The sequence below is a fragment of the Alexandromys fortis genome, unplaced genomic scaffold (assembly GCF_014885135.2).
Source record: "Alexandromys fortis isolate MF-2015 unplaced genomic scaffold, M_Fortis_MF-2015_v1.1 scaffold_0, whole genome shotgun sequence".
Classification (NCBI taxonomy): domain Eukaryota; kingdom Metazoa; phylum Chordata; class Mammalia; order Rodentia; family Cricetidae; genus Alexandromys; species Alexandromys fortis.
The window spans coordinates 40,984,233-41,009,316 of record NW_026067949.1 but is presented as its reverse complement, the minus strand read 5'-3'; the positions used below and the strand labels follow the sequence as shown (position 1 = coordinate 41,009,316).

At 45.3% G+C, this 25,084-nt stretch overlaps 1 protein-coding gene across 7 annotated transcripts in view; it reads right to left on the bottom strand.

The window, feature by feature from the left end:
- The window catches only part of Slc4a4 (solute carrier family 4 member 4), a 339,097-nt gene that overhangs the window by 280,986 nt on the left and 33,027 nt on the right, over nucleotides 1-25,084 (bottom strand). For all 7 annotated transcript variants that reach the window (XM_050149683.1, XM_050149682.1, XM_050149677.1 and 4 more), the window contains exon 2: nucleotides 14,636-14,709. In XM_050149683.1, the coding sequence (XP_050005640.1) occupies nucleotides 14,636-14,708 (73 nt within the window). In that variant the 5' untranslated portion in view covers nucleotide 14,709. The remainder of the gene's footprint in view (nucleotides 1-14,635; nucleotides 14,710-25,084) is intronic.

Here is a 25,084-nt window from a genome sequence, read left to right as displayed (position 1 = left end):
GGGATGAGGTAGAAAGAAATAAAGGTAGACAGCAAACATCCCCCTCTGGCCTCAGTGTGCACGTTCACTCACTCACACATACACACACACAAACACCACATACACACATACGCACATGTACCACATACATACACACCACACACACACACATCACATATACACACCAATACTCACACACCACATACACACCACACACACGTATCACATACGCACCACATACGTACACACCAAATACACACATACCACATATACACATGCACAAAATACACATACCACATACACACATACCACATATACACAAGCACAACATACACACACACCACATACACACAACACCACACAGTCACACACACCACATATACACACCACATACACAACCCACACACACATACCACATACAAACACCACACACACATACCACATAGGCACATGCACCACATACATACCACACACACACACACAATGTACCACATACGCACACACCCCACATACACACACCACACACGCAAACACCACATACACACATCACACACATACATGCACACACTGCACACCACACATACACACATACAAAAGTAAAACGCACATGTATCCTATAAATCACATAACTAATTAGGTTTCCTTCCTTCCACTGATAGTAAGAAAGACAAGAACCAACAATCAGGTCATCTTGTGGTGAGTACCCCTCTTCAGAGGATGCATCTGATACATTGTGGCGAGAACAGTGCTTCAAAGTGTGCATTTGATACACTGTGGCAAGTACAGCAATTCAGAGTGTGCATTTGATACATTGTGGCAAGTACAGCTACATTTGATACAATGTCCTCCCTCTTCCCATTTCTCAACTGTTGTTTTCCCTCCACCCTATGCTGTTTTGGAGGAAGGCAGTATATCTGGATTTTAACTTGCAGTTTCAGTACTGTGCGCCAGCTAAGGATCGCCATAGGACAGATAAAATCCTCCCCAGAAATGTACCTTTTCCGACCTGCAGTCATTCCTCCAGCCTCCCCCACGCATCCCTAATTAAACATGGAGATGTGCTCCAGCTGTGGTTCCTAGTCTTCAGTGCTGATCTTTCTACAGTTAACCAAATTTCTGTTCTCTCCAACTTGAAGCAAAGACTCCACAACCCAAACACTATACTCGCCTTTCAGAGCTGATCAGCAACATTCCCAAAATATAAATCCTTCTCTTACATAACCTGGTTTATGTCAAGATGCCTAGAACAAATTGATACTATGGCCAAGAGGAATGTAAGGAAGCAAAATGGAGATTTACTATTTTTTAATATTTAAATCAAATCATAGGAGAGGAGGCAAGGATCCTAAATGAGTGCTCAATTACAAACAAAGACTCTGCAAGGCCTACAAACAGAAAGCCGTGGTTGGCAGAATTTTCTTTAGAGAGTTTAAATCATGATATCATGTCCAGGTACCACAGAGGTGAGTGTTTGGTGCTTTATATAATGAGATGACCAATCCAAAATATTTCATAAATTAGTACAAATAAACTACATGAGTCCAGAAGAATGTCCATAGTTAGCTCTAATAAGATGTAATCAAAGTAACATTTCTAATTTATTGGGGCATAAATACTATCTCATGAAGAGTTTATCCTTTTCAGGAGTCATGATATAATTTTGCTGTTACTAGGGGGTAAGCCAGACCTTTATGTTTGAGTGAGAGTCCAGGCTTCAAACACATATGACTTAAGACAAGGGTGATTCCTATTTTTATAATTTGGACAGGGAAAATGTTTTACATGAAAAAGTAATTCAAATTATTAACAGATAATTATATATTACATACATAAATTATTTATAGATAATTGAATACTGATGAGTAATTTTTTAATATCAATTACTACCAATTACACTGAGAATTGAGCATACAAGAAAATACATGAAAAATGAATTTTTTTGTTTTTCAAGAGAGACTGGGTCTGAGGATAGATAGTGGGTCTCTCAATAGATAAAAACATTTATTGTGCAAACTTGAGAACCAAGGTTTAAAAACCCAGGTAGAAGCCAGATGTGTAAGGAGAGCATTTATGGTCCCAGCACTCCTGCAGGAAGATAAGAAACAGAGACAGGAGAATTCCCCCAGATGCTCACAGGCAGGCTAGCTGGCCTAAATGACAGGAACAGTAGAGAGCCTGTCTCAGACAAAGAAGAAGGCAGCACTACACATGTATTCACACATACACAGAGAGAGAGAGAGGGGAGGGAGGGAGGGAGGGAGGGAGGGAGGGAGGGAGGGAGGGAGGGAGGGAGTAGGGAGGAGGGAGGAAGGGAGAGAGAGACTGAGACTGAACTTTGAACTGCATAGGATTCTCAGGAATCTTAAGATCATCTGAGATCCCCTATTTGATAAGAAATCTCAACTTGGCATTGCTGTTCTCACTGAGAGCAGAATCATCAATATCCAATGATGATGATATTGGTATTGGTAGTGATGGTGGTGGTGGTGATGACAATCTGTGCACAAGAGCAGCTACGAGGAAAATAAAAAGGAAGCAAGCTTAGTTTCTCCATTAGATGTCAATCCCTTAGCTCCAAAAAAAAAAAAAAACTGTGCATTTGCCTCCAAGTGTCCACGTTAGCAAACAGCTATAACTAGTCTTAAATACAGGTGAGGACACACACTCACGTCGTTTCCATAACGACCTCCGTTACTAACAGTTGACAGTAGAGGCAGAAGTGAATTAGTAAATATTCTTATTCTTACATGCAGCTCTTTCCTTTTCAGTAGGCATAAATTGCTTTTAAATATCTATGCTAAAAAGGCAAGAATTCCCTTTTAAAGATATTTTAGGAGCCTTGCCCTAATGAACCAGCAAAAGTTGAGTTCAGCTCACCCTACAAAAGCTGCAGTTCCTCAAGTGTCTCAAGTGGGAACCGCTGATTTTCCAACGTGATATTAATGCTGGTCTACAAACTCTTTCCTGTCCTTATCCAAATAAAAAGACATGCATCTACACAGAGACCTAGACATCATTTTCATGAGCAATCTTCATGACTGCTCGCTCTACATCGAGCACCCGAAAGTGTGGACGATATTTCCCCTTCCCTTTCCAAAGTGAAAAATCCATTAATTTTCCCAGTCCCCGCCCACCTGGAGCCCTGACAAACACATGTGAACTCCCTCTGTTCTTGGGAGCGTTCACTCCTAGTCTTAACGTGTCCTTTCCTGGCTCTTTAAAACCACTGGACAGAATGCAGTGGGTCAACAGAGGCGACACCTTCCAGAACTCTGTCCTCCCTCACCCTGGCCAGAAGCAAGTTCCTGGCAGCCTTCACCCTGCTCTGGGCACAGCTTCCCCGGTGTTCTCACAAGCGAGTGCCAACCCTCAGGAACCAGATCTGCCAGGCCTTTGACTTGACTGAGGAGAGTTGAATAGACTCAAAAGATCTAGGGAGGCTGGTGCTGGCTAGTCAGAACCCCTCCACTCATCCTGACAGCCAACAACCCCTGAATTTTAATGTGCACCATGTACGTGGTTAGACAAAACCTACCTGCATGCCAAACACAGAGGACTAGCAGCTTTTGTTTCTCTGTGGTCACTATGTACACAGCTGAACGGGGAGCAGAGTTGGAAGATGCAAAACAATAGCTAATCCAACAGTCATTGATAATTGGATTTGCGACGGCAGCCAGAGAGGCAGCCAGAGAGAGACATAAACACACACATTCATATCCTCATTCAAATACGCTGTTATGGGTTCTCTGTTGGCAGAGGCTTGACCTCGGCTGGGCAACAGGAAGACTCGTCTTTGGTTGCTACAGACAGATAATCCACCATAGAGTCAATGGACTCCTGCCTGATCACAAACGAAATATCTCACATTGTTTCACACGATTCTCTTCCCCAGCATTCTGTATGCAGGTAAAGGAGAGACAATGAATGCCATAAGGACTACGGCAATCACCGGCAACTAGAGAAAATACCACAAGAGGCATGTTAGCCTAATGAAGACCAACCCCCAAATCTTTATGATTATGCTTTTCCATATGCACCCAGAAAAGAAAACTACTATCTACATGAGCATCTCAGCCACAGGCATGCTTTGGGATCCAGCCACAAACATGACTTTGTCTTCACTTCCATTGAGTCCACTAAAGCCAAGAGGCAGTTGATGCTGTCCAGAGACAGGCACTACTCTTGGTCCCCTGGGTTAGAGAAGCATCCCTTTCCTGTTTCCCATGACTACGTCATTTGTCCATCATCACTCCTCCCATGCAACATTATTTACAAAACACACCTTTTTAAAAAGATGATGAGCGCATTCAAATTAGCAATTACCTAAGGGAAAGGGGCTCAGTGTATCTCTGGAAAGGTTTCTGTCTTACAGTTACAGGGTGGCAAATTTAGATCCACAACCCTTAGTCCCATCAACTGCCCCAGTATATTAAAGTGTTCTGAATGGGATGGGTGCCCTACTATCACTAGGGTCATTTACGGGATGAGGCCACCCAGACTGATGAAGTCCTTCTCTCTCGTCCATCAAAGAACCTTCCCAACACATCCATTCTCCGTTCGGTTCCCACGGCTCCTTCAGGATGCCTCTTCTCATTCTCATTCAGCTCTGTCTACACCGCTCTCCCCTCCGGAAGGAGCAAGCACACACAGCCTCTGGATGAGCACAGCCAGGGAAGGCATGGCCCTGGTTACTCCAGTGCCTGGAGCAAAGCCCTTCCGCTTCTTCCTGGCTCATCTAGCCATCTCTAAGGTGAGAACATTAAGTTGGATCTTTTGTAGGATCCCTTCTATTTCTGCAAATTCTATAAAACTCCAGACATTTTAAAGAGTCCAGTACAGCTAAGCACACAGAAAGGAAGTACACAGCTTTCCGCCTTAGGGCAGTGGTTCTCGACCTTCCTGATGCTGTGACCCTTTAATACAGTACCTTATGGTTTGCTGACACTTCCCCCCCCACACACACACAGAGATAACCATAAAATTACTTTTGTTACTAATTCATAACTGCAATTTTGATACTGTTATGAATCATATGCAGAGATCTGATAGGCAAACCCCAAATGATCGCTACCCACAGGTTGAGGAACACCACCTTAGGGTCTCTTCCCAACTTTTCTAAGCGACTCCATCTATTCGGGTACCACACTGCTAAGAAAGGTTACCAATCTCACCTCCTTTTTACCACATTCAGGGCTTTCCACTCAACCTCATCATACCTGGCTCCCAGTAACTTTAAAATCATTGACTCCGGCTCCCAGGCTCCTTTCTTCCTCAAATCCTTCTTGGCTTTCCACTTCCTTCTATCTCTACTCCTTTGTCTCTTAGTGCTAGTGCTCAGCACCCCTGCCAGCCCTCCTCTTGAAGCATTCTGACACTTAGGGAGTGTCATCATTCCCATGGCCTATGACAATCATGTGGATGGGGACTTCCGGGTTTCTCTCTGCATCCCTGCTCTTTCCTCTTAGTTCCAGCTTACACAGCCAACTACTTATGTCATAGTTCTGCATGGGTATCTCACGGGCACTGAACAGATTCAAACGGTTGAGTTCCTATCATAGGCACCACCTTACCCCAGTCTTAATTATCTTAGGAAAGAGCAAATGATTTCCCAAGTCGCGCATAGCAAAACTCCAGTGTATGTGTATATATATATATATATATATATATATATATATATATATATGTATGTATACACACACTATAGCAGGCAGTCACACATCCATCTACTCAGCCATCTATCTGTAAATCCTGGGGATTTAAGTCACACCTCTCTAACTCTTTCGACCCCAGGTTGGCCAACGCAAAACTCATCTCTCAGTTGAATCAGGTGCTCCATTTTTATCACCTCCCTCCTGAGGAGTTCTCATCCAGCAGCCAAAAAGAACCTTTCTTGCAAAATGTCACTTGTCACTTCCTTGCTTAAAAAACCCTTTACGCATGCTTCCAACATGTTTGACAAAATCCTAAATCTTCAGCAGAATGAAAGGTCACAGAAACAGGCTTGGTGGGTCACACCTATATTCCTAGCACTCGAGAGGCTGAGGTAGGAAGACTACTATGAGTTTGAGGCTAACCTATGCTACATAAGGAATTCCAGTCCAACCTTGGCTACAGTGTCAGACTCTGCCTTCAATAAGTACGTAAGAGTTGGGGAGATGGCTGAGTGGTAGAAGAGCATGCCGTGTAAACATGAGGACCTGAGCTCAAATCCACCGCACTCAAGTGAGAGTCAGGCAAGGTAACAGGCATCTCTATCCCAACACTGGGGCAGGTGAGACAGACAAACGGACCCTAAGAGCTCTCACACCAGCCAGACCAGCCAAATCGGTGAACTCCATATTCAGAGATCCTGTCTCAAAAAATAAGGTAGAGAGCAGCAGAGGAAGACAACTAACCTCAAACTCTATCCTCCACACATGCACACACATGTGTATGCATCTGCATACATGTGCACATATATATATATATATATGAATGTGCCCATACCTATACATCATACAATAAAATAAATGCCACACATTATCTGGGTCTCCCTTACTTCAGGGCCCTGAAGTGTGTGAGTGGTCCTGTGATTCGGCACACTAACCTACTTTCTGCTTCTCTTCTTCCATTCCAAGTCTACAGACATGCCTGCCCCAGATCCCCTCTTATCCCTACTCTATCCAAATCCTGCCCGTCCCTTAGGCCTTAGCATTACTCCACAAGATATATTCCCTGTCATCTCACATAAACTCATATATGATACAATCTCTAAATTTATTGTATCAAAAAATTTTTACTCTCAAGTAATGCCTACTTCACTTAGCTGAACAGAAACTATGTCCTAGTAGGGATGTTTTTTCCGTCCAAGGGTACTGAGATTATACGGACAGTTTCTCGTGTCATTTTACCAGGCCGACGTGGTGGAAGCATTATCCTTCAGTTCCAACTCAGTGAGGATAGTTAATATGGGTCTTAGTCAACTAACTCGCTGACTATTAGATATCAGTATTTCAACTTCATCTGGGAGTGTTCTGCCGTCATAGCAACCACTGGCGAGATCGCGACGAACAGACAATAAATTTCACACCAGGATTACATCTGCAGGGGGTAATACCTCAAAATTATAAGGTTCATCCTCAAGATTTCATATGTCATTACTTAAGATTTTTAGCAAGCCTGGGGCACGGGGTTATAAATGGCGTTTCTTTATACACATAGAGAAAGCAGTCTGCAGAAGGCTGGGTTGAAAGGCCACGGCAGAACGCTTGCCAAATATGGCTGAGCCACTGAGTACCACAAAAACAGATAAACAACGGGGAAACAAATCAACAGAAATGGCAAATTAGGTAATTCACAGTGGCTTACTCCAAATAGAAAAGTATTTTTGGGAGTATTAACCAAGACTCCGTGAAGCACTGCTGGCAGAGCATGGGAATGAGGCGCTCGCTCGCTGCACTGATGAGTCTCCTCGTGTCACCCAGAAAGACAGCGCACAGCCGGGAAGAGAAACGGGTCCAGAGACTCCTGGTGCAGCACCATGTCCTCTGGGCCACAGCACAGACTGAGGCACAGCCAGTAAGAAGCTGAACAACCAGACGCTGATCGAGTTTGTCAAGCACGTGGAGCCACTGGATTCAATTAAAGCCGTCACTGGACATCAGAGACACTCCCCTGATTTTGCAGCACAAAATAGAATTTCTCGTCGTAATTTTAATAGTCAGCCGAGGACTTGGTTGGGTGATGACTTAAGCAACCTATAAATACACCATTCATTCTGATCCTCTGCATTGGCTAATATCACTAAAATTTAACCCTTATTTCTATCTCCAGGCATTTCTGCCTGGTAAAAGTTACTGAGCATCTGACCTTGAAAATATTCAGTAAAATAATATCTCACGGAGTTCTTTCAAAGTCAACAGAGTCTAAAGGTGAACCCATTGTACACCTTAGGACAGCTGTCTTCTAACTCCAACCTGTGAAAGGTAAAAGCAATTACCAGACTTAAAAGCCTTCTTGCTATTCAGAGAAAGGAATTATTTAAGTCACCTATACTGCTGATTCAATGGGTGTCACTCACCACCCTCACTACCGTCACCTTTCATCCCACCTGGCAATCAGTAGTGTCGGGATGCAGTGTACAGAACCTCCCGTGAACCCATGGCATGCAGGCTCCTGCCTCAGTCCTTTGGGAATTAGCCAAAGAGTAAAGTAAAATCGAAACCGAGTCTAAGCAGAGAGCTTACCACAACAACAAAAGGACCTCCACTGATCTTCATTCCAGACTTGTTCTGCTCACACCCACGGGGCAGAGCTTTCTAGCCCCACAAAATTAACATTTTTGCAATGATTAAAAACAGGGAAGTGTTTCCGCTCAGGCTGGATACATAGTACCTCTATACTATCGCATAATCTCATTTAATGGCACCTAAATTATGTAACAGCCCATAGGATACAAAGCTATGGCGGAAGGGAAGATTTGTGAGGGTTCATGTACTATCCTCACATCCTCCTCGCTGCCAGAACGCGATGCATTAAACACTAGAACACTTCTATTTTCCAGTGGAAACACTGCAGGCTTTAACTGGCAAAGGGGGCAAGCAGTTTACCCCAGGTGCATATACAATTTAATATGATTCTTCTTAGAAAACGAGACAATTTCATACACTAAGGACGAGGCACATCAGCAGTGTAACTGTGAACACTAGGCCTTATAGCCAGGGCTTAAAGGGAATCAGAATGAGTCCAAAGAGAAATGGATAAGAGTCCCTGGAAAATTTAACTGGGCCATTGCATCTTCACCTCTGCAGTAGAGAAAGCAGGAGGGAAGCATGGCCAAGAGGTCAAAGGCTGGGCGCTGGGAGGAATGAGCTGAGAAAGCAAAACAAGCCTTCAGCCAATGAAAATCTTCAGAATGATGTCTACGGCCATACCATGCGGACCACCTTCAATCTTGTCTAGAAGTGTGTGTGTGTGTGTGTGTGTGTGTGTGTGTGTGTGGAGTGTGTGTGGACTGGGGGGGGGTGTGTGTGGAGTGTGGAGTGTGTTTGTAGTGTGTGTGCATATTTGTGTGAGAACACAGGAACTCATAGACCGTAACACAAGTTTGGGTCAGGTGACATCTTCTGCCTTGCTTGAGACAGGGTCTCTTTACGTAAGCCAGGCTAGTAAAGACTCAAGGTGCTCCTGTAGGGACACTGGGATTACAAGCACTCATCACCCCCCAGGCCAGGGTTCTGGGGATTCAGACTCAGTTTCTCCCACTAGGACAGCAAGTTCTTTACCCTCTGCCTCTCCTATTCCTCTTTGATCCAGGTATACCAATGACAGTGGTTTGGGATAATCGCCATAAGTTATATTACAATCGGTGTGTTTCACTGTTGCCACTTTATGGAGAAAGAAACACTCTGCATTCTCATTGGTTTCTTTCCCTGACATAATGATTCGGCAACGGATTCAGTTTGGGAATTTTATTCTTCAATTGACACCTAACCACTCTATTGTAATGGCACCTGAATCAACCAAACGGGAGATACTCCCAAAGTCAATATGAAACATCTCACTAATATGGCGAGATGAAAAGCTTCAACTAAGATAAAATTGTCCCCAGAGTGCTATTTCAGAATGGCTGAATCCTTGCAAAACATGGAGTCCCAAGTCCAATTTGTTGAGGCTTACTGCAATGTCAACACTTAGGGCAGGAAAGGGCTTCAAGGGGGTTTTAGTCCGTAACATATTACCAGAGAACTCTCAACAGAGGAAAACTCTGGGCAGGTAGGATGCCCTTTCCAAAAACATGTGAAACCACATCAGATGTCCTGGCTGAGGAGGACATCTACAGAGAAAGATTTTCTCGCCAAGAGCAGGAGGTGTCAGGCAGCCATGGAGATAAGAGCTGTAGGCTTTGGGATCTCCAGGGAGTGGTTAGCTGAGACCAAAGGAGAAAGACAGGGGGACTTGGAAGCTCTGAGGAGGCTTCATCCTCTGAGAGAGGGCGGGCCAAGCTGCTGGTCAAGTAGCAACCCTTAAAGCTTTGCTGGGTCTCTTTAAGGGTTTCCAACGTGGGGAGCTCATTGTTTCTGCTAAGAAGGCTTTTCCTTCTGTACTCTTTCCCCCAAGTGTTTCCTCTGTACACACTGTTTCTCAGCAATCCAAGTGAGCAGCAGAGAAGAGGTCAGCACAATGCAAGCGGACACTTGGGTCCCAAGCTCAGAACAGTCCCGCCAAAACCTGGTCCCTCCCTTCCATCGAATAGGTTTTCATTCACTCGGTCTCTGCAAGGACAGTGTCGAGCTCTGTAAGTACTAACAGATGTTTACCAGGCCCCACCTTTTCTTTAGAACACTACCTTCCTCCATACGCAGGAACAGAGCATCACCACATCCTCTAGGGGAAGCTAGCTTAGGTCATTATGATTTCATGTCTGTAAAACGTCGAGGGCCTGACCTCCAAAAAGACAAAAAGCCACCATCTCAGCATTTTCGTCTTTCTAGTCTCAAAACATAGAACAGAACAATAGGAGGGGTTTAGACAGAGAAGTTTTAATGGTTACTTTTTCTTATCACTCCAAATAGATAAGCATCGTAAACCTGAGAAAGATTGAAGAGGATGCCGAGGGTAAGACAGAGACTGTATCTTAACACTTGACTTTAACACTAAGAACAAAATACTAACTAAAAATATAAGCAGAGATGTGAGGATGACAGAATTTTTCATGTGCTTTATTTAGTTCATATTCTACTTCAGTGAGTACGCCCTTTGTTCTAACAAACATTTGGTGAGTGTGTACTCAGCCCCAACTACTGCCCTACACCTCCCAAATTTATTTCTCTGAAAAGCCGTCATGATAAATTCCAGAATTTGCGAACCATACTCTGTCTCTTCAACAATACTCTCTTTCTTAATGAACATAGGGAGGGGCCTTCTAGGATTATTACCACCCTCAACAGGTAGGAGCAAACTTCCTGTGGGGCTCGGCTTTGAAGCGGAAGGGAAACGCCACAATACGGCCTTAACAACTTTGAGAGAGCACTGACCGAGCTCCAGAAATGTCGGCAGTTCAGACCACATTGTCCTGCTGTTCTCTATGTTTCCTGAGTTGTTAGTTGGACTCAAATTTAAGGAGAGGCCCCTCCTCGTGAAGTCAGAGCTGCCAAGGCCGCTGGGGAGTTACCTAGCCAAGCAGAGCCAAAGCCTTATCTCAAAGGATAAGGTGGAGTTTGCTCTTTTCCCCTATTGCGAAATATGAGAATATTAAGTAATCTGTTTATATCACTCAGATCCAAAATCCAAGCTGACTTTATTTTTTGAGACAGGGTCTTCGGGCTACCCTTGAACTCCTGGTCCTCCTGCCTCAGTTTCTCGAGTGCTGGGATCACAGATACACACCACTACGCCCATCTCCAACCTGTCTTTTTTTTTATACATAAATCCATACAGTTTCTTCTGGAACAAAAGGGTACCTCAAACTTGGCTTAACTGACAAAACCTGGCAATTTCCCCTGTCGATGTTTGAAATCAGACCCAAGTAGTCGTTTCCCATGGTCCAGGTTGTTCTGGCAACATCAGTTTATTATCCACTGACTATTCCCATACAGAAGCGCCCAAGGACAAGCTTAGGCTTTGGGGTGCAGAGCAGACATCCGTGTCCGAATCACAGAACTCTTTCTACAACTTGGCACTCAATATGAACTACAAACGGTACATGGTGTAAGGTAGCCAGTGAACGAACAGCTGTAAAAGCTTCCGTTTGTTTTCAAGACGAAAACCGGCGCTGGGTTTCCTTTTCAGGACGCTAGGTCTAAGCCATTAACACATGAGGGACATTTGATGAAAACACGGTTTAAGTCTTTAAATATATGTGCCAATGATAAGTTCATTATTTAAACAGAAGATGACTCCTCTCCTGACTCACTCTGCTCCTGGTGACTGCTGCAGCTGACAGCTCTCTACGAAGATTTTAAGTGGAGGATTAAGTGGTATGCCGCCCACTCTGAGTGTAAAGTTGAGCAAGGTGAACTGGGGGCATGGTCCTGAAGCCCAGGCCATCACTAGAAGAAGCTAGAAGAGAACGTAGAATTCTTCTGGCCTCCCTGAACTGAATCCAGGGGATTCTAAGAACCACTTTTACTGTACGAGCATGGCAAAGTAACTACAGCTACTGGACTTCAGTTGTTAGAACTTACAAAAATTACTAAGGAGCAAAGTTTTAAACTTACTTTTGCAAGGTGTGTTGTAATATAGTATGCTTAGTCATGCTCATCTCTGAAGGAAAACAAATAGCTCTGGGGTCAAAGGAAACATGACTGATAATTTGCAGAAAGGTGTTCCAGCTCCTTGTCCTTTGAACTCTCCATCCTTAAGCCCCAGTAGTAACTTCTGCTTAAGTGTTCCAAAGACTCAGCTATTCAGGAAGTAACATGTTGTTCCCTATCAGTAAAGCCTTATTCTATGAAATTACAACTATGGGATATACTCCCAACCTTGAGAAATATATCCCCATACCATGACAACCGCCATCCCTTTCCTTACTCGTTCACAGGACCCCCAGATGTACCATGAAACCTCTGCCCATTGCACTGTCTCTGTCCTCTCACTCAGAGCTGGAACTACATTTGTATCCATCCCCCCAATCCTATTTGATGAAGCCTGCTGAGAGATAAGAGGGCCTGGTCGAAGGGTATTGCAAGAGAAAGAACCAGTTCCTAAACTTCCAACCCTTCTACTGTGAGAGGGCCTCCACTGTGGAAGGCCACACCAAGTCCACCATCAGCACACACCATCGTAAAAGGCCTAGCATTCGACAACAGACAACACAACATGCCTCGGAATAAGAGGGATCCAATCACGCACCAGCCCACAACACAAAAGAGTGCCTGCCGTGCGTCCGTCCTATGAGAATGGAGGGCACAAGCCTCACTGACATAAAACCAGCACACTTCTTGCCCTGAACCAGGCACCTCTGTGACCTTTGGTTGCCTTTTCTGCTTCTCTCCTATAGAAAGCTGGCTATAGAATTATGTGTTGTTTATATTATGATTTATACTGTGATCAATAGATTAATTTTCTGCTTGAAAATCCAGGAAATAATTTAGGAAATAGACTTCTCAGGCAAAGCTTTAAGAACCCGAATACTGCAAAGCCGTCTACTGCAGTACTGTTGATCCAAAGCACCTTCAGGATTTACATCTCCTGAGAACTCAGCCAGGACCTCGTTCCCAAAGGAGAACGGGTGCACACCACACATTCCCATTCCCAAGGCTTTTCCACTTTAACTGTTCTGAAATGACAGCATGTTCATCAAACTACATTCTCTCTTAGGCTCTCACTGAATGACTTTATCTCCTCTTTTACGGTCTGGGATAACACCAGCTGCAATGAAGTTTCAGCAAAAAAAGAAAAGTTTGACTCTCTTGCCCTCTCCAACTTGATGTTTTCCCGTGGTCACATTGTAAAAATGCAAGGAACCCATAAAACAATATGAAAGAAAATACTGTAGTTTCCGTTTTCCTAAGAAACTTAGGCACCAAATTCTTGTTAGTCGGTCTCAAGTGCTTAAGAATGGGAAGCCAGGGGGTGGGGCAGAGGGGGCACAAGCCGTTCAGTGGGCAGAAGAAAGTCACTACAGAAACCACACAGCGACCGCCATCCTGGGCCGGCTCCTGACAGCACAGGAGCGTGAACCCCCTCGACCTGGGGCTCCAGCTGCTTGGAGCACTGCTCCAGAACACACACTATCCACCTTCTTCTTCTCAGCCTCACCGTCCTCTTTGCCAAGGCTTTGGGGGGCACGAGCTACCCAAAGGGACCAGTCAGTCCACAGCCTCCAAAACAGCCTCTCGAGTGACATTCATGGGAGAAACTGATCACAACGTTCATCTACGAGTTTCCTATGATGCTAGCTATAACTCTGACTGCCACAGGAAATCTCACACTAAACACCAGTAGTAGGCTACAGAGCCTTCACACTGTGGCTTCAATACATAATGAATGAAGCCTGCCTTCTCACCACCAATCAAGTGGTACTCCCCTGACGTTATTGATAAGTGGGGGGAGAGGGGGCTGAAGGAAGCACATGCTGAGGTATGTTGGCAGCAGATAACATTGAACTCTCCTTCGGTTTTAAGACTCAAAACATTAGTGAGAGAGGTTCCAAGGGGTTTTTAAATCGAAAACGCTTGCCTGGGTTTTCTGAGCGAAGACTCGCCCATGACAACTGTTCTCGCCACCCTCGACTTAGACCTGTTTTCCCTACAACAATGATTATCGCTCTCCCTTCGGCAACATCTGTTTCTCTCCCCTGTAAGCTACCAGAAAAGGAACAGTAGAAGGTGCTAACAAATACATTCTTATAGATCTGGCAGCTCCCTGGAATTATCTACTAAAACATTCATTTCTGGTGGAGCGGCAAAGCTAACACAAGCACCTACTTCAAAATAACACCTTTTAAAAAAAATGTCACGGGTATAGAAAGCTCTGCTGATTTCAATTCTGAGGGTCCGATGAAGTTCTTAGAATTACTTCCTGGGCTGAAGGAAAATGTAGAGATCAAAGAAACTCCACCAGCAAGATCTGGTGTTTAACTTTTCAAAATATAACATGCATAAGATACACGAATGCCATTATCTACAGAGTACATGGATATAAACACACACTTTCCCAGACCCAAAGGGCTCACCTTCTACTTCTTCTTCATCACACACATGTTTAAGGAACGAAGCCCCTCTGTCCAGGACAGCTTCATCCTCCATCCTATAGTAATAGAAAAGAAAAAAAGAATGCTCAGACTTCTCCTGAAGTGAGCCACTTGAAGCAGCCCAGCTTCTGGGCAGGTTAACCTGCAAGCTGTTGTTCATGTTTGCAGGGCAGAGTCCCTCTTCCTTTGGTGGCTGTCACTCCTTCACGCAGCTCTTCTCATCTGGTGCTTGAGAATGTGCTGGCCCCACATAGCTTCAGTTCTAACCTTGAGAGGGCAACCACATGGACAGGCAATAGAAAATAATCCCAATCTTGTAGGCTGGATGTTGAGGAAGAGTGTCCCTTTGGGGAGTTGCAGAAAGGAAAAACAGAGATGAAAGCAAAAGAAGAAAAAAAAAATACCAAGAGAGGAAGATTGATGTTTCTGGAGTGTTCGTGATGATCGTTTGTGGAAATCCAATCTCAGTGCTTAGCTCTCCAAACAGCCACTGCACAGAATGTATACCCTCATAGGCGCACAGGCACACCCACCCACACACAGAGCGACAGGGAGTTAGGCTAATGCACAGTGGGAGCCGAGCTTGCAACCAGCCTCCTAATACCAGCCCAGTACTCCGTGTTGAGTGGCAAGCGTTGAGTCACATGTTGGCCTCACGGAAATCTGACATCTGAGGATTATCCGGCACCAGGGCTTCAGCAATAGGCACACAGACATGCCACCCCGTCCCCCCGTTTCCACGCTCTTCTCACGCGTCTCTCTGCATGCTAGATGCACTGTTAACTCTCCTCGGAAGGGCACGGAGGTCTTCATTTTGTAACCACGCTATGCTGTCCTCCTGTCTCCTTACATAATAGGATCTACTCTGCAATTTCATATGCTAAATAAGACCTCAGAATCTATCCAAGGAACGACAGCGTGGTGGGTTTTTTTTTTTTTTCAGTCTCCCAGCGCCAAACATGTTTCTAGTTTACAGAATGAGTGAAGCTTTATCCCTTTCCTCTGAGGCTCCTTCTCATTGCATTAACTTTCGTATACAGAATTCCATGAGCTCTATTTATAGTGGGAGCAGAGAGAAATCCTGAGCTGCTCAGATGCTGCCTGTGAAGTACGGGTCTTGTAACAAAGAACTTTCTCTGGGGACAGCTGCTCTATGTCACCTCATACATGAGCCTTGCCAGAGAACCACATGCTCGCTCCGTACTCCAGCCACCCGACTGTGTGCTCAAGCCCTGGATATGGTCGAGTCTGTTTTCCACACCGTCTGTATAACTTATCCGGGTGCTTCTCATGTTTGCTATAGTCTAGGCAGACGTGCACAGAACTCCGTTTTTCCCTTCCTAGTTTAGAAATATATCTCCCTTACCAAGCCATCGCCTTTACATAAAAGGTCAGAAGCAAAACACAAACATCTAATTCGACTGCTTAGTAGTGATGCCACCTGGAGCAAAATACTTCACTCTTTTGAGCCACAGGGTCTTTTTTTTTTATTTTCTTGTATAAAATTAGAGTGATCAAATCAATTTCACAATGATTCATCACAATACTACAATCAATTCTGCATTGAGTGCTTTGAGATTTGAACGAGGCGGCGAACTTCAGAGCATTTGGCATCAGACTTAGCACACATTGTTTTCTAAGTGTGGTCTCCTAGGCCAATGAGGGATCTCAGCAGGTAAAGGCGCTTGCCTCCAAGCCTGATGACCTGAGTTTGATCCCTAGAGCCCACATGGTAAAAGGAAACTGATCCCACACACGTGCTGTGGCATGCAGAGAGAGAGGGACAGACAGACAGACAGACAGACAAACAGAGAGAGAGAGAGAGAGAGAGAGAGAGAGAGAGAGAGAGAGAGAGAACACATATACACAAATAATAACATTCTACAATGAAATAAAGGGGTTTTTTTCTTTCCTCGTTTTCCCCTTTACCAGCCCTGGGGAACAATGTCACTAAGAAACCCACTGCTAGTCTTTGGTCATGCCACCCTGACTGCACCCCGTCTTGTCTGATCTCAGAGGCAGGGTTGGGCCTGGCTAGTACTTGGATGGGAAGAAACATACAACTTTCGGACCCTTCAAGAGTCTTCTTTAGGGGATATGAGCCTCATACATGATGGTGCCTCCTGACACAGGTCAAAATACTCTCCTTTTCTGCACTCAAACTAAATGTATAAAACAAGATATGGGTCAGTCTGCAGGATTATAGTGGGAATGAAAAACCTTAAAGACTAAGACGCCAAGCCATTTGCCAATCTCGCTGAGCCTTAGGTTCTCAGGAAGATTAAATGATACAGCCTTACTCGTGGGTTCAGCAAATATTTAATTACTGCTTGCTATATTCCTGCTACTCTTCGGCGGGAGGGGGACAGATCCACAAATGCGACAAGAAAGTTCCTCGAAAAAAACTAACCATGAACAAGCAAGATAGCCTTGGAAGAGCAGCCCTGGGGGCTTTGCGGACAGGAAAAGGCACAGAGGGCTATCTAGTGTGGTGCTGAGCCCAGCAAAGGGAAAAGCAAGTGACGGGCCCTCAGTAGGGATGTTTAGCACCCACAAGAACAGCTGTAAGGTCTAGACAGCAAAGGAAGCAACTGTCCTGATGACATAGGGAGAATCAGGTCACGCAAGCCAGAAGGACTCAGCACTGAAGTCAGCATTGTTTTCCCTTCTTAAAGGATCCAGCTACCTGTGGTGTGGAAAACAGACGGTGAGGGAACAAGAGAAACTCGCAAGCTACCTCCCGCACCGTGGGGACCGAGTGAGAAACAAGCCGTTGAGAAGGCATGGAGAGGTCGGTTTTGTACACTTTACGGTGAAGATGCGCGTCGTGTGTGTAAAAAGTTGCTAGTATGACCACAGCTGCCTGAGTCTGGGACTAGGGACTTGCAGCAGCTGCGAAACTATGGCAAACACACACACACACACACACACACACACACACACACACACACATCAAGCTGGGGCTGGAGTTATTACCAGGTGCACTCATGCAGGGAGGAAGAATAGGTACAAGGGAGTGGACTTGAGACCACCTGCTAAAACACGCCGACAGCCCCAAGTCAGGCAGGGACGCAAGGGTAAACAGGTGTAAGTGATAGCAGAGAAGTCAGAGAGAGCAGAGAACCCACCCCCAAAAAAGCTGAGAAAGACGTATGGGAACGCAAAAGCTGGATTAAGCAATATGGAAAATGCAACTGTCTATACCAAAGGCGCTTGAAATGGGCCACGGTTAGTGTTGGGGGAGACTGGAACAGAGAAGGTGCCCGCCTGCCCCCTTTCCTCCTTCCTTCCTTCCTCCCTCCGGTGAGGAGGAAGTCAATATTAACTGAGGATCTACTGTACAGCCTGCCCGCACACTTCGAAGTGCCAGGGATACACAATCACACCTAGCGTCTCAGAGACTTGCCTTGGAGGTCAGGTGCTGTCCAAAGTGCAAGGAGCCATCAGTTACCTAGCATGTGTACACACAGATAAGGATGATAGCTTCGTGAGGATATTTTCTTCCAACTCCTCAGAAACACAGCGAGATCCCAGAGAGCTACCTTACAGCACGTACCCTAACTGTGCACCGTTCCTTTGGCAAACGGAATAGCTTGTCCCACGTCTCTTCTCGGAACTGACCCCTGGCCACTCAGCATGCTGGATTCAACACAACTAAACGCAGACTTCGCTTGGTACCCTCTCACCCATCGGGCGGGCCATAAAATATTTTAATATTTTGTTGTCTCCTTATACGTTTTCTAAAGAAAGCATTTAACCTCAAAATCTAAGCCTTTTCCAAAACTGCATGCCACAAGCAAAAAAAAAAAAAAAAAAAAAAAAAGCAAGAAAGCCAGAGATGACTGGAAAGGAAGAAAAGTCAGTGCACAAGCCCTCTGGCCAGGCTGAGACAACTGCCCAGCCCCACTGTCTGAGTAGGGAGTGGGGGTCATGATTGGTGCATTCCTTGGCTCTTTGATGCATAGCTCGCATTCCCTTCAAAACTATACATAGCAAGTCATCAGAACTTCGTCCTTCCTGATGGATCATGCAGAGAGCTTGAAAACAGACCTCTTCTCCACGGAAAAGGGGCTAGTAAAACAAAGCAAAAACACCAAATGTGGCAGCCTTTACCCTGCCCTAAGAGCAAAGTCATCCTAGTGAACGTGGCCTTCTACACAGACCAGGAAGATCCCCCACTTCCCATCTTTACATGACAAGTATCAGTTCCTCAGCCGTACGTCCTCTTAGCAGTTGCTGGCTATTATTAGTAAGACAGAGATACCATGTAAAGTGGCTGACCCAACCATTTCCCCTCTATAAATCAGTTGGAAGAAATTAACTCATCTAGTCCCTAATCAGGCCCCCAAATCCATCCTCAAAACGTCCTCTGCGCGTGCCCTGCATGTTTGCTGAAAACGAGCAGGAAGTGTGCTTCCACGCAGCTTCAGCACGGCTCACGTCGCTAGAATGTGGCAGAATTCAGACCTGACTTGGACGCGTCTCACCAGTATCAGGGGGTTAAGAGTGGCAGCAGCCAGTGTAAAATCCACTTCGGGTCAGTACTGCCTTCCTTCAACCTGGGCTCTGATCGGAGAAGTTATACCCCTTCTATACAAGTCCAGACCCACGGGGGGCGGAGGGGGGTCTCATTCTCGGTTATTCTGGGATAGCAAAATGATTTAACTAGAACACACATCAAATTGTCTGCCAGACGGGCAGGCTCTCACCAGCCGGTCCTAATCACTGAGCAGGCCTGTGAGGGTGACTTAAGTCCGGCACGAGAAACATTTGTGCAAAACTGTCAGCCGCTGGAGCACCCATCCACATTCCAGCCCTCTGAGATCCCACCCCCCTGAGCCTGCGCCAACTGCCAACGTGCTGACCAGCTAGTACTCACAGCGCAAGCAGCTGCCACTCAGCCAGTCAGCAAGTGGCAGGCCGCCAGCACCCAAGTTTCAAGAGCACCAGCCTGCTGGTCACAGGGCTGCTAAAGGTTGAAGGTCCTCGGGTAGGCTAGCCTTTAGATTCGCCTCACTTGCCCTCCTGCCTCCCTCTGCCATCCTTCTCTGCCGCCTCCCACTCCTGTAGCAGTTCACTTGTCTCTATGGTAACAGCATCTGGTTTCAGAGTTAGAACTTCATGCAGCACAGCTCTCTCTTAGCCTGGGGCTTTTGCCAAGGGGTGCACACCAGCAAAAAGGCTGCTGCCTGAGTTTCAGCCACCTGCTTCCTTGTCACCACAGGATGGCAACTCTGGCTGTGTTCTCGGACCGTGGCGTCTAGTGCATGGAACGCTGTAAGTTCAGCACGCTAATCCACACTGTGTAGAGGGGGCATGCTGGAGCTTGTAGTCAGAGTCCAGAACCAGTCTGTATCCTCCATAGCCTCAGCCAGGGTGGTCAGAGATGACTGCTTCCAGAGAAGGCACCAGGGAGCAGGATGACTCCGGTGGACAACATGTCCAAACTAGAGCTTGACATCACTGGTTCAGTTTGTGCGCACAGCTTCAATTTTATTAGTTAACCTTGTATTTAAACTCATTCTATTTTATCCTTGCCAGCCTGGTCTGTTTATGGCATCCAATGAACCCCATCACCTCTCCTTCTATAAAAGCTTTCCTGCACACAAGGAATGTGAAACAGTGCTGTGCGCACATGCCCTAGGCACAGACATGTGTAGGGAGTGGAAGCGTACCGAAAATGAAGACTTTTATATCATCCATTGCTCTTGGGAGAACTATGTTGCTGGGGAGTTTTACTTATGGACTAAAAGGTATCGCATGTCCCCAAGCTCAAAATTAGGCTATCCCTGCCCTTTGGCTGGTCTTCGGTCAGATGAGGGGTGGAATGCCTCACATCACAGTTTTCTACTCAGGAACTACACAAAGCACAACAATCAACCTAGCATCCAGAACAGTCGTTCCCTATGCACGTCGCTTTTAAGAGGGAGAAAGTCATTCTTACTTTCTGCAAAGATGACATTGTCTTTGGAGGGTTTCTTTTGGGGGGGCGTTATTGGTGCTTTTGTTGCTCTGCAAACTGTGGTGCCCGCATTTGCAACATGTACCTAAATAGAACATATCTCACTGTCGGAGTCACAGGTGACAGGAGAGGAGAGACATCTCAGCACGGCAAAGTGCACTGCCATCTTTTGGCGACACGTGTTCACTACAGCCGACTGCAAGAGGAGGAAGAGGGAAAGTGGAAACCATCCCCTTGAAAAGTTCACAGAGGTCCCTGCGGGCCTAGCATCCCCACAGGAAGTGAGAGAGAGCACCGTGGTCACTGGCTTAACTATGCAGTGTCAGAGGTCTGGACAGATGTATTAGAAGAAGAGAGAGGGAGGGAGAGAGAGAGATCAACACAGCAAAACAAGACAAGTGAGGATAGCCTTGTCTCCCACAGATCTGCAGGCCACAAAACACAGTAAACCTCCCTCCCAATTCAGAAGCTCCCTAATCCAGCTTGGTCCCTGACACAGGGCCGAGGGCTAGGGAAATGCGGCCCCATGAAAAATCAGATTTCAGACTGAAGAACGAGTAAGCATCCCAGAGCAGGATCACAGTGCACATAGTTCTAGACCAATGAACTGCCTTAAAAGTTCCTTTGTGCTCTTAGGCACCTATCCCGGAGAAATGAAAACTTTTGTTCACCTAAAGACTGGTACATAAATATTCATGGCAGCTTTACTTATGACAGCTAACGAACTAGAACTGGCCTTTCTGTAGGTGAGCGGTTAAAAGGCTATACAGACCATGCACATCACGGGATATGGCTTAGCAGTAAACACAGACCAGCCACCGAGTCACACGGTGTATCTCTAGGGAGTTACGCAAGCCCCAGAGGCTCCATGTTGTACACTACATTCATAAAATCTTCAACTCCAGACATGTCAACTTGGTCAGTGACAGATCATCTACAGCAGTCAGTCCACAGACAGCACCCATAAGTAAATGCCACAAATGACATTTATATTAGTCCATGATTCCACATACATTTACTTTGGATTAATGTATATTAATCTAAGATTAGATTCAAGATGGCAGACAGGTAGGGACTCAAAAGCTCGATTTTTTTTTTTTTTCCAGAACATAAGGCTGGAAGTCAGCCACAAGGCACCTGATCTGGTATCGCCTCTGCCCTGGTCACCTCTGACACTGAGAAATGATGTCAGAAAAAAAGTGCTTTCCCCTCCCCTCTCTCACCAATATGGCAGCCAGACAGTTCCCATCCTGAACTACCACCCAGCTGGCAAGGATGAGGCTGCTGGCGTTTGGTTAAGGCCGTAATAAGTTCCAGGCAGTGTGTTAAGCATCATGCACGCAGTATTTCAATCTGGACACAGTCACAGCTTGTCTGACTGCCTTATATATATTGTTGAAGAATCTAACTGAAGAATTCCAATACCGGTACCAATATAGGGGCATATATTAAGGACACTCAAGCTGTTCATTGTTTTAAATAGTTTAGTATTAAACATCTTAGTTAGCATATCAAATAATGGGTTTCATTGTGCTGCTTTCACACACACAGATTCCTATCCTCAGTTCTTATTCCCTCTCCCCCAGCGTAGTATTGACCAAGGCATGTAAAATTTATCAAGACTAGGTTTACCTATAAGATAGGAACAACAGGGGTAGAAATCAGAATGAGTGAGTGAGTATCTCTCGGCTCTTCACTGTTTCCTACTATTTTGTAATAGGACAGGGCAGGCCACTTGATCCCTTCTGATAGGATTACCTCACCTCAATTACCTTATTTTCAATTAGGTCTTTGACAGTTTCCTACCTGCTATGATAATATTCATCCCCATCGCCCCAACTTTTCCCAAATCCATCCTCTTCCCTACCACCCCACAGTGTGTGTCTTTTTCTATTCTACCAAGGCCAACATGGGCTGACCAAACACTCTTGGATGTGGGTGTAGCCTTCTCCTGGAGTATGGTTAACTAATCAGGAACAACGCTCTTAGGAAAAGAAAACAGAAAAAAAAAATCTGACCCTCCTTCTCCCTGCATCTGACAACCGTCAGTAGCTCCTTGGCTAAGGGTAAAATTTCATGCCCCCATCTCCTCTCCATGCTGGGATGTGGTCTGGCTTAGGCCGATACAGGCTTTGGGCACGCTGTCACCTCCACTGTGTCCAGAGGACACGGCTTCATCCGAGCCTGTCTTCCAAAACAATCCCTGAGGCTTTGGGGCAGGGGAGTGGGGTGCACAGCATGTATGTTCTACTTAGGGCTGAACCTTCCTCAGTCTCTTATTCTCCGCACCTTGCCGGTTGTGTGTCTCTGTGTAATTCACCATATTCTGCAAATGCATGCTTCTCTGATGAGAGTTGAGAGATTCAGTCATTTATGGGCAGAGCCATAAGTAATTAGGACTTGGTTTAATACTGTGTCCGTTTATCAGAGTAAAAGCGGTATGTCCTCACCAGAGATTGTCTCATTATCTACTAATTCAATCACATTTTAAATACGACTTGCCAAGTTCTATGTCAAGACCTGTACAAAGTAAACTTGACTAAGTCAATCTTGCTAGAAATCCACTTCATTTTTCAAAAACCCTAATGTGGGATTCCCCTCTGTATGCTGTGAATATACCATTGGTTAATAAAGAAACTGCTTTGGACCTATGGCTGGGCAGAAGTTAGGTAGGCAGGGAAAACCAAACTGAATGCTGGGACAAAGAAGGAGGAGTCTAGAGGGAAGCCATGTAGCCCGACCAGAGCCGATGGAACTTTACCCAACAAGCCACAGCCACGTGGTGATACACAGATTAATAAAAATGGGTTAAATTAATATGTAAGAGTTCGCCAATAAGAAGCTAGAGCTAATGGGCCAAGCATGATTTCATTAATATAGTTTCTGTGTGATTATTTTGGTTCTGGGCAGCTGGGACAAACAAGCAGCCTCCTTCAACAAAACCCCCATTATTTTATGTGCTCTTCACAAGATCTCCAGCAATGTCAATATTGCTATAACAAACATGGCTTTATTCTTGGTATGGATGAATACAGCTGCACCGTGTACAGAAGCCACATTTTCTTTATCCATTCTTCTGCTAAGCACCTGGGCTGCATCTATAACTTGGCTATTTTGAAAACCACAGCAGGAAATGCGGACACATAGTATGCTGGTTTTGATGCTGAGGGGCACACACCCAGAAGGGATAGAGCTATATCAGGAAATAGTCTGATTTTTATTTTTAATGAATCTCTGTATTGATTTTATAATGGTTGGCTCAGGTGATAAGAACAAGTACTGACAAATGAGATTGTATCAAATTTAAATCTTCTGGACCTCATGAAGGGACACATGCCCGCCAACCCAGCACCTTTCTGAAAGGCTAAAAGAACAAGATCTTGAATTTTAAGTCATCCTAGGCTACAAAACACAAATGAAAAGACTCTAAGAAGCTTATCAACACTGGAATATATATAGAGTAGATGTGAGAAAAACCTTTGCACAGAAAATTTATATCCAGCATATATAAAAAAATTCAAAAAACTAAACACCAAAAGAACAAACAATTCAGTCTACAAATAAGCAAATGAACTGAACAGACATTTTCAAATGAAGTACAAATGATTTAAAAAAATACATGAAAAAAATTTCAGTATCACTAGCCATTAAGGCAATTAAAATCAAAATTATTCTGGCATCCCACCTCACTCCAGTCAAAATGACAATCCTCAAGAAAACAAACAAAAAAATGCTGGCAAAGATGGAGAAATTTGGAAACCTCCCTGAATACGCAGAAGGCCAGTGCAGGTCTCAACAGTGATGTCCCCAAGCTGACAGCTTCCTTTACTCTCTCCAGCCCTGCCACTGCACCAACATTTCCACTAAGGGGCTACTTGGACCTTCTTAGACCTTCCAGGGAACTCGGCCTTTTAGCCTAGAGATTACAAGCAAATGTGTGAGTCAGCCTCCTTCCACACCATGCCAGAAGCCAGGCCACGCCACTCTCAGCAACCCAAGAGGTCACTGACATCTTAGAGACCTTCAGCCCCTGGCTATTAGCTTGATGTTTTTCTGGGAGTCCTAACAGTGGGAGCAGGTGTGTCTCTCTTTTGCCTGCTTCCACTCACTGGGTTGCTTTGTCCAGCCTCGATAGGAAGGGTTTTGCCTTGTTTTATTGTACCCTGTTTGGTTGTTGTCTCTTGAAGGCCTGCCTACTCTTTTCTGAGGGGGAGTGGACTTGCATTGAAATATCCCAGGAAGAAAACTGTATGGGAAGTAAGGGAGTGAGACCAAACTAGCCACGAGTAGAAGCTGAGGAGTAAACTGTGGGTATAGCTAAGGCCAGGGGTGGGTGTACATAGATAGGCAGGGTCAGGGGTGGGTGCCAAGAGATAGCTAGGGGCAGGAGTGGGTGCACAGAGATAGCTAGGGGCAGGGGTAGGTGCATAGATGATAGCTAGGGGCAGGGGTGGGTGCACAGAGATAGC